The sequence below is a fragment of the Heterodontus francisci genome, chromosome 18 (assembly GCF_036365525.1).
Source record: "Heterodontus francisci isolate sHetFra1 chromosome 18, sHetFra1.hap1, whole genome shotgun sequence".
Classification (NCBI taxonomy): Eukaryota; Metazoa; Chordata; class Chondrichthyes; order Heterodontiformes; family Heterodontidae; genus Heterodontus; species Heterodontus francisci.
The window spans coordinates 29,832,410-29,847,374 of NC_090388.1; the positions used below are offsets into that span (position 1 = coordinate 29,832,410).

The 14,965-nt window shown below is 45.1% G+C and overlaps 1 protein-coding gene across 1 annotated transcript in view; it reads right to left on the bottom strand.

The window, feature by feature from the left end:
* Positions 1-14,965, bottom strand: part of otogl (otogelin-like) — a 215,168-nt gene that overhangs the window by 119,768 nt on the left and 80,435 nt on the right. Inside the window, exons 23-25 of the mRNA XM_068050050.1 lie at positions 13,097-13,231; positions 4,583-4,729; positions 2,161-2,280 (exon numbers count right to left, since the gene is read on the bottom strand). Coding sequence (XP_067906151.1) covers positions 2,161-2,280; positions 4,583-4,729; positions 13,097-13,231 — 402 coding nt within the window. The remainder of the gene's footprint in view (positions 1-2,160; positions 2,281-4,582; positions 4,730-13,096; positions 13,232-14,965) is intronic.

Sequence of the window (14,965 nt, forward strand, 5' to 3'; positions counted from 1 at the left end):
ATAGTCATCGTAAAATCCTTTCAAGGAAAACTGGGAGAGGTGTATAAACAAGTGTCTAGTCTGATATCACCCCTGTTTACATTATTTCCAAAAGTTAAGTTACCAATGGTCAAGAATGAGGTACGAGGCCACTTTTGGAGCAAACAGAACTTTACAGAAAGAATCTTGTGTTGCAAGAAATATTAATCACAAGAATTGTAATCACAATTGTGTGTTGCTATAAAACAGCAGAAACCATAGTAATATGGGATTTATTACTTTTTTCCACTCAATGTTTTGCCTCCTTTTTTGCACTGAACAGAGCAAGACTCAAAGGAACTTATGGCGCAGTTATACTGTTACTTTTGCAAACCTCTCCCCTCTACACATGCTGGGCTGGATTTTGCGGAGGAGGCGGGGCTTTTGGCACCAGGCAGAAACAGCAGGGGGAGCCCCGCCTTGGACTATTCGTGCTTTCCCTCATTTTACAGCGCCCTCCCCATGTGGTGGAGGCATGTTCCGCTGCTGGTTTGATCCCAGCAGCAGCGGCGGGAAGAGGCCCTTATGTGGCCATTAATAGGTCACTTAAGGGTCTCAATTGGCCTCTGAGTGTGAAGGCCATCGTCAGCCTATCCCTCCCCGACAAGATCACTTGGCATTGGGCCCTCTGCCTCCATCACCCAACAGATTCTATGGGCCCTCCCGCCTCCGATCTCATCCCAGGGAGGCCCAAAAAATCCAGCCCACTGATTCCACCACAGGATAGCATCGCTCTTGTGGTTGGCGATGGTCTTCCCCTTATGATGTGCTGTCAAACACATCTAAGGCACCTCCCATCCTAATTTTATCAATTTGAAATCCTCAAAGGTTTAAAAAAGCTGTATCCACACAAGCCCTCTCTGTCAAACATTTTCCAGAAGGAACTGAGACATCAGCTGCAATAAGTGACCTTTTATTCAGCAGGGGCAATGGCAACTTTAAATACCTACCTGAATTGCAACTGAAACCTGTCGCCATTTCCCTGGTTAGTTTCCTGAACCTTCGGAAACCTGTGCTGCTTACGTTAAATTTGGAATCAAGTTAAAAACAATTTAAAAATACCACATCAGCATCTCCTAAGGATGCCAATAAATGCCTGTCCACATCCAATTTAGAAAACCCCAACTTAGGCGAGTAGGTTTCTCCCTGGCATCCAAACATGCCTGTGTTAAACCCAGAAGTTGGCACGTTGAATCCGGATTGCGCTCCCTCACTAAAAATCTAAATTTTAATTCCCAGCTGCTCCCGACACACCTGTTCTTGGGGGTTAACATTTTTCCCATTGTGTCTATTTAAGGACCACAGGTTAGACTGACCTACATTCAACACCACTGGCCAGAGCAAGGATAGCACACAGTGCCCCCCATCAGTACAAGAAAATTGCATCAGGGTCCTACAACTGGTTTCAGACCAATTTAAATACTAAAATAAGACACTTGTCTGATTAGACAGAAGCTTAGACCGCGCATTGTAAATCTCATTTGGAAATTGAGTTCAGTGGACTCAGGCAGCCAATGGGTGGGAGGCTTTTTGTTAATTTTTATCTGCTGATCCCCCTCTTTTTCAGCATTAATGGGGTAGTCGGCAGATGAAAATTTTCCCCATGATTTTAAGTCAGGTTATTTTAGTAGGTTATTTTAGCTCCATATATCAGAGTGGCAAGCTCATATTTGGAATGGTGTGTATAGTTTTGGTCATCCCAACTTCAAAAAAGCATTGATGCATGAAGAGGGTTTGTCGTAGAGAATGATTCATAGTCTTAGAAATCTAAGGTAACAAGAGGTTCATATTAGAAATTCAGAGCAGACTGATCAAGATCTTGAAGTGGCGAAGTAACAACTTGTATGGTCAAATACTTTGTAGACCACCATGTTTTGTGTTGCTGAGGCAGGGAAATGCCATTTATGAACTAAAAGTGGGCAGGATTAAAAAATAGAATATAATGTTAGATTGTGTTTTAGATCTTTGGCAATCCAAGAGAAGGATCACATCTCATCTGTTTGAAGGTTTTGCCTGCAGTTATTCACATCACTCAGAAGAATAAATCAATTGGGATGGGCTACTATACAATAAACTATAAATGGACTCAATATGCTAAATTTCACTTCTTATTCTATACTATTTTATGTCCTTTTGATTTACCTGTCCAAGAGCCCAGCTGTCTCCAAAAGCTTGAGCATTGCTCACTTCCATGTTGTTCGATGTAGTCATGTCATTTGCTGTATTTTTGTCAAAATTTCCACACAAACCTGTCATTCTACCCTGTCAATGGTTGAAATAACATTGTGATCATAATACAACATATCCAAGGCAAACTTCATTCATCATCAAAGCTCTTCTAATAGCATGCCTTGCAGGAGATTTGTGAGGAAAAGGCAAGGCCATTTTCCTTATATATTGAATATACAACCTCTTTTTGCATCAGTTTGAAATATTTTTTTCCTATTGAATAGATAGACAATTGGTGTAACTCCAGTGCAACAACAAATTGTTCTGAAGTTTCCACTCACATCTGCCCGACTTCCATGAAAACCAGAGTTGATGCACTACTAAAATAAAAGGGAATTAACTTTCCAAAAACACTAGGGGAAAGGTCTATTTTATTTTAATTGACATCTTAACCAGTTTCATAGCTAGGCTTCCAGGGAAGATCAACAGTTTATTAATTGTGTGTTAAATACAAGATTAGAGTACAGAAAAGCACTCTAAGTATCAAAGATTTTCATAGGAGTCTGCTAATGCCAAAATTTTACGCACAAGTCTATAACTTTGCTTGGATGTATTTCTTTTTTCTTCTCAGTTTGGTTGCAATCTAATCTTCAAATCAACTTCAAAACTGTACTCTTTCACAAAAAACTTTTAATGAGTGAGTGAAATCTGATCTTCGATGCCATAAATTACGTCTTTGTATTGCACTAAACTCACTATTAGTGCTTTAAAGACAATATCATCTGTCTGTGTACACTCACTGGCATACAGCTATTCAATGCAACACCTTAAATAAGCAGAAAGGTGACTAGATTACACAACTGTTTATTATTAAATCTGTGATTCATTTGGCTGTTCAGTATTGTGTTAATAGTAACACAAAGAATGACATTGAGCAAAATTCCACATTACGAGTTGTGTGCCAGAGCTCAGAAATTACATAAGCAACAAACATTTACTGCACCTTGAGGCATTTATTCTCAACTTTGATTTCTCAAGTAAAGATACAATGGCTGGAATTTTACGCCCCCGCAAAGAGCGGGAAGGTGGCAGGGGGGTAGGGGGGTGGTGGGTAGCGTAAAATGGAGCGGGAGGCTCGGGCAGCCCTTCCCAACCCGCTCCCACCTCCGCTGCCACTTTACGCAGGACAGTGGCGGCAAAAAATGGCCCGCATGCTCCAGGCCAATCAAGGCCCTTAAGTGGCTGTTAAGTGGCCACTTAAGGGCCTCCACCCGCCGCCATGGGGATTTTACCCATGGCTGCTTGAGCGGTCGAGGCATTAGAAAAGCTGCCTGACAAAAGCAGACGGCTCCCTGACGGCCTGGTGGGTGGGGGGGGTGGGGGGGGAGCCCTCATGATCAGGCACCCTGCGCCAGACGGAGGGCAACCCTTGCTGCCCCAACCACCCCAGCACCCAACATGCCCCCTGTCCCCCCCAATAAACCACCCTTGCCTCGCCAGTGCCCGACTGATCACCCCCGGCGAGGCACCGAAAAGTTACCTTGGTTCCATGGCTCCCCGATATCTTCTTGTGGAATCTGGGTTGCAGCTCCGGCAGTGGCCATCGCTCCTAGTGGCACTGCCGAGATAGAGAGCTACTGGCCCTCTGATTGGTCAGCAGCTCCATTAGGCGGGACTTCCTGCCTCAATGAGGTGGAAGTCACACCTCAGACCAATTAAAAGCTTGGGGACCACAAAATGCAGATCTGATTCCCAGGCTAGGTGGAGGTGGGTTCGCCACCGACTTTTCAGTCAGTGGACGGCTCCCATCTGCCAAGTGTTAAATTCCAGCCACTGTATCACAACAACACAATGGTCTGCTTCACAAGCAACACAATGTTAAAAGTGTTTTAATGTGAATTAAATCTGCTTACATCCAGAATCACTTTTAAAAGCATGGAAGAAAGTTAGTGGTCACTTCATTAATAATGATGCTCAAAACCACTAAACCTTAAAAAAGACTTCCTTTTATATTGTGCCTTTCATGACCTCTGGACATCCCAAAGTGCTTTACAGCCAATGAAGTACTTTTGCAGTGTAGTCACTGTTGTATTGTACTGAGGCATTTACTCTCAGCTTTGATTTCTCAAGTAAAGATACACTGTATCACAGAAACATGATGGCCTGTTACACAGAGCAATTTTACCTATACAATCAGGTTTTGCAAATTTTCAACAATTGTTCTTGCAGATAGCAGTATGCTTCTGCAGGATGCATCAAAAACCTGTGCCCCATTTTGAAAATCAGAAATGCCCAAGGTTTGATATTTTCCTTTTGATATATTATTCATTATTGCTATTTCTAAATGTAATACACTTCAGCTGGGTGATAAGGTTAACGTAAAGAATCTACTTACTTGCCACTGAGGTCCAACCTGAATATGTACTGTTGTCTTCTTATCCCAAAAGACTGTAATCTCTTGCACTGGATAGTGTATCACTGAGTAGTAACCTGCCTTCCACAGCTGAAAATCATATACTTCTCTTCTTACCCCAGATAAACTCTAGTAGGAACAATGATCACAAGTAATAACTTTAGTCTTCTGCCTGTTTACAAGCTGAATGTTAGCATTCTTAGCCAATGTAATTAAAGCATTTATGTTAATTCAGCAGTCTTCAGATCTATTGTTAACCTTATTTGTGAAAAACTAATTTTCTTCTGAAAAATAATTACAATAACCAATATGTGTCAAAAGAACGACAATATTCCACATTTGCATTACTGCAAAAATTTTTAGTCATATAAGCATTTTCAGGTAGTATTGGCAAACAAAACAGAAAAAAATACTTGGACCTTTATGTTGCACTACTCATCTAATACAGAAATCAGTCAGTGTTTTAAACCAGTTATTCATTTTAGATTCAACTTGCAGATCTCTCATGGCATACTTACAATAAATCAGATGAAATACTTGGCTGGATCCCAGCGGCAGACCTGGAAGTAGGCGCCGCCCCCACTCGTTACGTGTGCAGCTGGCCCACCGCGTTCACCTGGCGGGCAGTCAATTATCATAATGGCGGCACAGGTCCTGGACAATCATGTGACAGGGATGAGGTTCGAGAGGCCAAATATGGTGCTAGATGACACCAGAGCAGGTGCTGGTGCTTGCATTCACTCCTGCCTGATTTGAAAGAGTCCCTTCCTGACTGCCTTCTGCTCCCTGGGATCCTTTCTGCCGCCTCTGCTGCTCCAGGACCCCTTCTGCTGCCTCAGTTGCTTGGTAGGCAAGGAGTTGCATGCAAGCCTGCAGCAACCATGGCTGAAGGAAGACATTGGGTGGTCCCACAGTTTAGCAATGCCACCCTCGAGATTTTCCTCCTGGCTGCAAGGCAAAGGCTGGAGGTCCTCTTCCCAGGTGATGGCAAGAAGAGGTCCTCCTGCCTGACTAAGTAAGCCTGGATGGAGATTGCAGAGGAGGTCAGCAGCCATGGCGTCACCCCCCGAACATGGGTACAATTCACAAGAGGGTCAATTACCTCCTTCGTTCTGCCAAGGTGACGGCTCCATACCTCCTCTCTTTTAGGGTTTGCATGTGGCTACACAGCAGGAAATGGGACATGGGGAGGGAGGCACCATAAAGGTGCTGGCAAAGGGTGTTAAGCATCACCTCATCCTGACAGGTGCATGGCTGCATCTCAGCCATAGGCCACCTTCTTTCACAGCTTACCCCCATTAACTCCCGTGAGAGCGGATGGGAGCATGAGCTACATAGGAGACCCCAGTAGGGCATGAGGGGCTGACACTAGCAGAACTGTCAAGTTAATCTCTCTGCAAAGTATGACTATATCCTTCTTTCCACTTGAAGGACAAGAGGGCCCATAATAGCAGGGAGACATCGCGGACTGGCGGAAGCATCCCAGACATCAGGCCTCTCTCCACAGCTGAGGAGGAGGCACCTGAATCAACGGTGACCCAGGGCGGCTGTTCAATAGTGGATGGTGAGACTGGAGTCTCGTGCAAGAGAGTGAGGATTGCCTTCCATCGAAGAGATCCACATCACACCTGGTTGGAATTACGAGATCTGCTCATCATAACCGACACATGTTAGTGTTCTCTCATGCAGTTCAGCATCCACAGGAGACTCCAGTAGAAGGGGGACCTAATTCCACCCCTGAGGAGAATCTGGAGTCAGAGGATGCACCATCCCATGACTCTCCTGCACCTGCACAAAGTGCAGAGACTTTCACCTCGGTGGGTTTCCACTTGGAAATCAGGGTCACAAGCTGGTGACAACATCGCACACATGCCAGAGCAGCTGGCTGAGGCTGAGACAACCAAGGCCTCTGACAGTTGGAAGACTGTGAGTGGCCAGGCCCATGCTGAGCCCCAGGTTGATGATGAGTGTCTGGTGGCGACAGCATAGGGCATGCTGGAGTTGCAGAGAGAAGTATGGCAACATCTGGTGGAAATGCCAGAGACAATACGCAGCCATGAGCAGATGACGGAGGAGTCCATCCATGCCGTGCATGTTGCCATATCTGAGGCATGTGAGCACATGGCTTCCGCCATCAAGAGGCTGGTGCCTTCATGGAGAGCCAGATCCCACAAATGCATGCAGACCTGAACACCATCACCTTGGCCATGAGCTTGATGCAGCAACAGCAAGGTATAGTAGAGAGGTTCAAGTGAACCTTGAAAGGGAGGAGAAGAGGCTGGAGTGACTGAGGAGCCGCTGTACACACTCGGAGTGCCCTGAGGGGAGCCCCCAACTGTGGAGGCTCCCCTCAGGGCACTCCGAGTGGGTACTGCGGCTCCTCAGTCACTCCATAAAGTATATATAGTTCTTTTGTTTTTGAAATTAACTTTCATTGCGTAAAAATGATTATTCTGTCATGCATTGATTGTGAGCTGCTGACTTCACCCTTCCCCCTTAGTGGATGCCAATGTAGGCACAACCCTCATTTGAATAGGCTTTCCCATGGGCCACAGCACGTAGTCCAACTGAACGCTAGGCATGAAAGATAAATAGAAAGGAGGCAACAGACTACCTGCATTGAGGGGAGTCTTTATTGATTTTACTCTGAGAGGCCATTATTTTGGCTGGAAGTGGGTATATATGAGATTGTCTCTTGCCTCCTTGGCCTGTCGCTCAATCTGCCTGGCCTCCAGGTCAAAGGGTTTAAGATCCTGTGTTGCCTGCTCATTACCCTCCTCCACATCCTCATCAGTTGAAGAGTGGCGATCAATCATGTCCTTGTAATGCAAGGCCTCCCCACTCTGCTGTGCTAAATTGTGCAGAGCACAGCAGACCACCATGGTATGCGTAACCCTCACTGGAGCATACTGCAGGGCTGCACCAGATCGATTAAGGCACTGGAATCTCATCTTCAGCAGCCCAATGGCCTGATCGATGGTCGCTCAGGTGCAGCCATGACAATTGCTGTACCCCTCATCTGCTACGGTGTGAGGATTCCTCACAGTGTCAATAGCCATGTCTTCAATGGGTTGCCCTTGTCCCCAAGAATCTATCCCTGAAGTCGAGAGGGGGCCTGAAAAGCTGCGGCACCTGGGACTGTCAAAGTATGTAGGCATTGTGGCTGCTTCCTGGAAAGCGGGCACACACCTGCAGGCAACACTTTCAATGGTCACAGACCAGTTGCACATTGATGAAAGTGGCTGGCTGGTCCTTTGGAGCCTTGATGGCCACATGCATACAATCTGTCACATCTTGCACCCAGGGAAATCCAACGATGGCCTGAATCCGATGGCCACTCTCGGCCTGACTGTCAGAGTCGCTACGGTAGTGTATATCGTCACCGGCCCTCTTGAACAGGGCATTGGTCACCTCCTTGATGCAGCGTTGGCTGCTGCCTGAGAGGTACCAAACATGTTCCCGATGGAACCTTGGAATGATCCAAACATGTAAAAGTGTCATCGTCATTTTCAATGCCGCGGGCGTAGGGTGCCCACCAAATCCCAGAGGTCGCAACTTGTCCTGCAGCAGGGCGCGCCAGTCAGTGACGGCCTGCCTGGTGAGCCATGGTCTTTGCCGACAGTGAGACTCGGACATTTGGAGGTAGCTGATCTGAGTCTGGTACACTCTCTGGCACAGGTGGGCCCTTCTTGGCATGGCAAGCTGCTATTGCTCTCATCATGGAGCTTCATGGGCAGGCACAGCTGCATCCTGACCTTCCCTCTGTCAGAGGCGCCGAATCACCTTACGGAGGTTCAAAAAGACAGGGTGTATGAGACCCACACTAGGTGATCAGTAGGCCTCCAGAATGCTGTCCTTGCAGATACGAACCTGTCTTGGCAGCTTTCCCTTTGCTACTTCTCCTGGCTGTCTCCCTAATAGCCCTCAGTGCCCACCCTTGCTGATGAATGATCCTCTCACCCAGCAGTATGGGCACCCGACCCTCTCACCCAACAGTTTGGACGCCTGATATTGTCACCCAAAACTAAACCCCCCACTCCTTGCAGATCATCCAACACCTAGCACCCCCTTTAAGAACACCCGAGACCCTGTTCACCCGGTTCTGCCACCCGACACCCAGCAAACCCATGCAGAGTGCACAGCACTGCAGTCCAACAATGGCCTCCACTCCCCCCTCTTCCTCTGTACAGTGCTGGTCATGGCTGCTTACCTGTCGCGGCTCTGAGGCCTCACTTGGATGCCATCAGCTTTCAATGGCTGGGGTTCTGAAGGCACGTGATGGCTGTCTGTCATCCACTTAATTCCAAGCCCTCCATTGAATCGCTTACAATTACATGCAAATACATTAAAACTAATTGTTTCACCATTTAAATTACATGAGGGTGGCAACGCCACCTTGGTGCTTTCCCACCACTGACTCAGTCTGGAACCGATGTCACAATGCCAGATTTCTGGGCAAACTCTTCTGATGCTATTCTCCAGCCCTCCATTCCTGCTCCAACTGGCCGCACTAAATTCAACCCAACTGTTTTCTAAAGACAGAAGTGTTACATAATCTAATGCAGAATGTAATATTGTTATGACGGAAGCGGGAGGAGTGCACTGTCTTTCTCTAGTTCCACTTCTCCACAGGTCACAACATATATTTAAATGTGTACCCAGTTACCGATACAGCCAATTATATACTCTATTTTTATTTCAGAATAAAATCCACCAACTAGGTTTCTTTAATGAACATCAAATTTATCAATTTATTATGAAACAAGATATATTCAGTAAAGATGCAAAGCATTAACACACAGACTGAAATATGAAAGTTCCCTTTTATCTTAGCCCAACACACACACACACACACACACACACACACACACACACACACACACACACACACACACACACACACACACACACACACACACACACACACACACACACACACACACACACACCGGTTAAAGAAAAAATAAAAAGTTTTCTGTGTTGCGATCTTTTTACAAAGAAGAATACTTTGGCCAAATGCTTGTTAATTTGTGAAGGAAAGGGAGAAGATATGGAATGATATCAGTTGTCCATTTATTCTGGCATCCCAAATAGGTGTTGTTTGGCTGTCACTGGGATCTTTTTGGAGCAGTTCTTTTCAGGTGACGTCGAGGATTAATTTTAGAGGCTTTCCAGGAGAAATATGGCATCAGGGGTTTCAACTATCACACACCGGATTCTCAGGTTTCTCAGAGGGGTGGAGAAATGATGAACTGGTCTTCTCTCTTAGAAGGCTGACCTCCAATTGACTCAAACAATCCAAAAATGAAACCAACTCTTTACCACCATAAATCTTGACATGTCACTTCTCAGTAAACAACTCCCTCTAATCACCAAGGCTCCTGTTGTTTTTTTAGCTTATGGCATGTGACATCCAGTAAGGCTTTTTTTTTAAACAATGTTCAATTCCCAAAGTCCTTCCACTGAAATTTTTTTTTAAAAAAAACAAAAGTCCAGCATCTATGGAATCACTTCAGTCCTCCAAATGAATTCATCTCTACAATATTCAACCACAAGTCCTCAAAAAAAAAATTTTTTAAATAGAAGCACTTTTATAACAATATTTTGTGAGTAAAGTGAAGCTCTGCAGCATGACTCGGTGTACAGAAATGGAAGGGGGGTAATGTTTTTTAATGTGATGGGATTATGGTAGAGCAAGAGCTGGCAGAATGTGGTATTGGGAGCAGGGTAGCGGGGGAAGAGGAGGCTTGAAGGGCTGTGAGCTGTGGAGCCAAGTAAAGGAGAAGAGGTGGGTGCGGGTAGGTGGGACAGGGAGGTTAGGTGGAGGAGTGACTTTTAGATGGAGATAGAACTTGTGTAATTGGAACAATGAAATGCCCTTCTGTTAGGAGCAGTAGTATGCTTTAGATAATAAAATGGAAAATAAATTATAATGATTAAAACTGAAAGTGGAGAGAAGCAGCAGACTGGATATTTGGCCAATTTGTTTTATTAGACAGGTGCATTCAACATAAAGCACGATCTGGATTTTTGAGAGACTTCATCCTGGAAAATAGTGTGTCAATTTATGAGAGAAGGGTTTAAATTGTCAACTACTACAATTATTTTAGGAAAGCTCTACTAGTTTGTTACCAACCAACATACCAGAAAAGTTTGCTATGGAGAATCTTTCCAAACAGCCACGATAGAATTGGGACCATTCTGATGAAAGGGCACAGACCTGAAATGTTGGGGTTGGACTTTGTGCTGGAGGAGGGGCTCCCAGTGCTGGGCAGAAAAGGCAGGGGGAATCCCACCTCTGCCTTTTCGCACCCCCTGCCCAGAGCAATCCTCTGGTCTTTTTAAATCAAAGTTTCAGGAAGCGGGATCCCGTCCCTTTGAAGACGGGGATCCCGCCTCCATGAACAGCCAGCCAATCAGAAGACCGGAAGCTCAGCAGCATCGGCAGCGCCACTGGGAGCGGTGGCTCTCTCTTTCTCTCTCTCTCCTCTCTTGCTTTCTCTCTCTCCTCTCTCTTTTTCTTTCTCCGCTCTCTCCTTTTCTTTCTCCTGCCTCTCTCTCTCTCTTTATCTTTCCTCAAATTCAAGTTTCCTCTGTTCCAATTGGATCTTTGCTAGCAATACCCTGTCGGAGTCTGCTTCTAACCCTGTTTCTGCTTCTTCAGATTCAAGGAAAAAAATGGTTGGCCACTAGTCTTTGGAGTTCAGACTTTCTAGCCATGGCACAGACAGTGATCCCACACTGCTCAGCCATTTTTCTCAACTCCTCCATAGACAGTGCTTTTAACTTATCCCAAGTGACTTCACCCTGGCTTTGGAAGTTACTGGCTTCAGTCGCAGACATGTTAGTGTTCTAACACGCACGGCAGAAGAAAACCTGTATTGAAATCTTTTCTCTTTTTGATTGGGATCAATTTGATTTCCCACTTCCAACTTCTCGTTTGTCTGTGGGTCGAATCCCGGATGCTAGCCCCCAAATCTCTGTTACGACCAGGTGAGACAGGGGTCTAGGGGCTCCCTCTTAGCCTTTGTCTGGTTTAACCGTAACAGGGTTTAATTTTAAAAACAGTGTTTTTAGCTCCCCTTCAGTGAATCCTTGTTCACTGCTTTCCAATTGTAAGGCAAAGAAATCGACAGGTTTTCTTAGATTTAAAAAAGAAAGATGGAAGTTTATTAATCTTAAACTCTAATTTGGTTAACGACTACAAATACGAGACGCGACCACACTAGCATGCATAAGCGATAAACACTCACGCAGATAAAGACAGAAAAATAGAAAGAATAAAGGGGAAAAGTTTGAGGCAATAGCTGGGATTTATTTACGGCCCTTTGAGTTCGATGTAGAGTCTTTGGTTACCGGTAAGTCTTGCCGTTTCGTTGGGGCCCAGTGCACACTTTAAAACTTGTTTCAATGTAGGAGTCTTTTCTCTCTTGAGGTTTAAGTGACTTCAGTGGATCTGGAGATTCGTGTGTGTGTGAGACAGAGAGAGAGAGAGAGAGCTAGCCAGGAGAGAGGCTCTCTTCTTCCAAGTTCAGTTGCAATCTGACCCAAACTGGGCTGTGAGCAGTTCAAACAAAGACCTGGGCCAGCAGGTTAGTCATGTGACTAGCTGCTTTAACAAACTCCAGCATTTGTGGATTCTCCATCTCAGCAGACACCCTGGAATGCTGGTTTTCTAACACATTCCATGTCTGGTGATCAAAATCCATTTGGGTTAATTGGATCAGAGAGCCATTCTATTGTCTCCAGGCACTGTCTCTTAGTATGCAAATGTTTTCCAGCCACTGCTGATCTCTTTAAACAAGTCATCTCTTCCTTCCAGCAACAATTTAAAATGAATGTTCATATGACAAAATTAATATGCCTCATTTGTGGCAGGTATGGTCTTCATGACAGGTGGCCACTGCCTGTACTGCGGAGGCCTCAGACCCAAGCCCAGTGCTGGAACCCTGAAACAAAGGTAAGTGAGGCGGGGTCACCGGTGCCAGTCCAAAAGGCCCCGGCAAAGGGGATGTGCGAGAGGGTGATCGTGCAGTCCAGGGGAGGGATGTCCCGGTGGTATAAAAAATAGCAGGCATGATAAAGTAGTCCAAAATTCATGTATACTTTCTCATTCATTATTCCTTAAAATGAGTGGTGGCTGCATTATAAAGTGACAATGTTCAGAGTCTATCCAAATGTGTTAACCATATAAATTATGTTCCTTTGTGCATCTTTTCCACCACATTGCCTATCCAAAAAAAATCACATTACCACTTTCTAGACACATCTTAGATTAGTTGACCATTTAACCTTTCTGCTGTGTGGGTTGTTTATGTTTTATAAGCTTGCATAAACACCATTAACGTGCCACATACAAATTTTCTTTTTCAAAGGTGAGGCTAGCATTTTAAAACACTTGAACACTTGAGCATTTGAACACTTCTTGCACACTTTCAAGAAAAAATAAAGAAGAAAATCTGGATTAATTTCTGTTTAATCAAAATAGGTACTCACTGGCTTCCCAGAATTGTCATTAAAGTAAAGATGGGTGCCTCCGATAGAAATCATGAGGGACTTCATGCAAATGATCCCACTATCATAGCAATCCACATTCTGAGTGATTATAGAAACATTCAAACTGGCCGTGCTCTGGAAAACAAATGGACAAATGTATTGCATTCGCCAAGATACTGGCAGACATTTTGTATGAACTTATAACTGAATTTATAATTCTTCTAGTCTCAAGTGTATATTATGTAACGTCACTCCACCATTCAGCTGTGCATGGGTTTCTTCGGAATCAAATTTTAGAAGTGCCTTTTTGCCTCAAACACCAGCTGTATTTGGAAGCAGAGGTTTTCTCCAGGAAGGATGTAATTAAGATCTGGCTGATCAATATGAGGTTGAAACACCCCAGTTTAATTAGGTCATACATTGAGAGAAATGTAACATTCTTCTGAAACGAAACACAGTTGGCACATAATTTCAGGGGACAATGTGGAAGTTTCCCACCATAAACATCTGTTCCCATTATTGTTTAGCTATTTAGGAGGGAAGCAATGCCATCTTGTTCATAAATGGTAATATTGGACTATGGTTACCTACAGTGTCAGTCTGCTGCTAAAAATGTGGCAATACCAGTGGTATCTGCAGTGCACTGTGTTGCCTGACATTTGAGGTGCAAGTGTTACTTGCTACTTGTCAACTCAACCCTGGGCATTGTCCAAGTACTGCTGTAGGCTGGCTTGGGCTATTTCATTATTAGAAACAGTACCAGAGCTGAACAAAGAACAAAGAACAGTACAGCACAGGAACAGGCCATTCGGCCCTCCAAGCCTGCGCCGATCTTGATGCCTGCCGAAACTAACACCTTCTGCACTTCCGGGGCCCATATCCCTCTATTCCCCTCCTATTCATATATTTGTCAAGATGTCTCTCAAACGTCGCTATCGTATCTGCTTCCACCACCTCCCCTGACAGCAAGTTCCAGGCACTCACCACCCTCTGTGTAAAAAACTTGCCTCGCACATCCCCTCTAAACTTTGCCCCTCGCACCTTAAACCTATGTCCCCTAGTAACTGACTCTTCCACCCTGGGAAAAAGCTTCTGACTATCCACTCTGTCCATGCCGCTCATAACTTTGTAAACCTCTATCATGTCGCCCCTCCACCTCCGTCGTTCCAGTGAAAACAATCCGAGTTTTTCCAACCTCTCCTCATAGCTAATGCCCTCCAGACCAGGCAACATCCTGGTTAACCTCCTCTGTACCCTCTCCAAAGCCTCCACATCCTTCTGGTAGTGTGGCGACCAGAATTGCACGCAATATTCTAAGTGTGGCCTAACTAAGGTTCTGGACAGCTGCAACATGACTTGCCAATTTTTATACTCTATGCCCCGACCGATGAAGGCAAGCATGCCGTATGCCTTCTTGACTACCTTATCCACCTGCGTTGCCACTTTCAGTGACCTGTGGACCTGTACGCCCAGATCCCTCTGCCTGCCAATACTCCTAAGGGTTCTGCCATTTACTGTATACCTCCCACCTGCATTAGACCTTCCAAAATGCATTACCTCACATTTGTCCGGATTAAACTCCATCTGCCATTTCTCCGCCCAAGTCTCCAACTGATCAATATCCTGCTGTATCCTCTGACAATCCTCATCATTATCCGCAACTCCACCAACCTTTGTGCCGTCCGCAAACTTACTGATCAGACCAGCTACATTTTCCTCCAAATCATTTATATATACTACAAACAGCAAAGGAACGCTGTGTATTTGTCAGAGAACAACCCCTACTCCTGATCTTATGACAGAGGGAAGGAAATTGATGAAGCAGCTGAAAATGATTGGGCTAAGGACATTGCCCTAAGCTACTCCTGC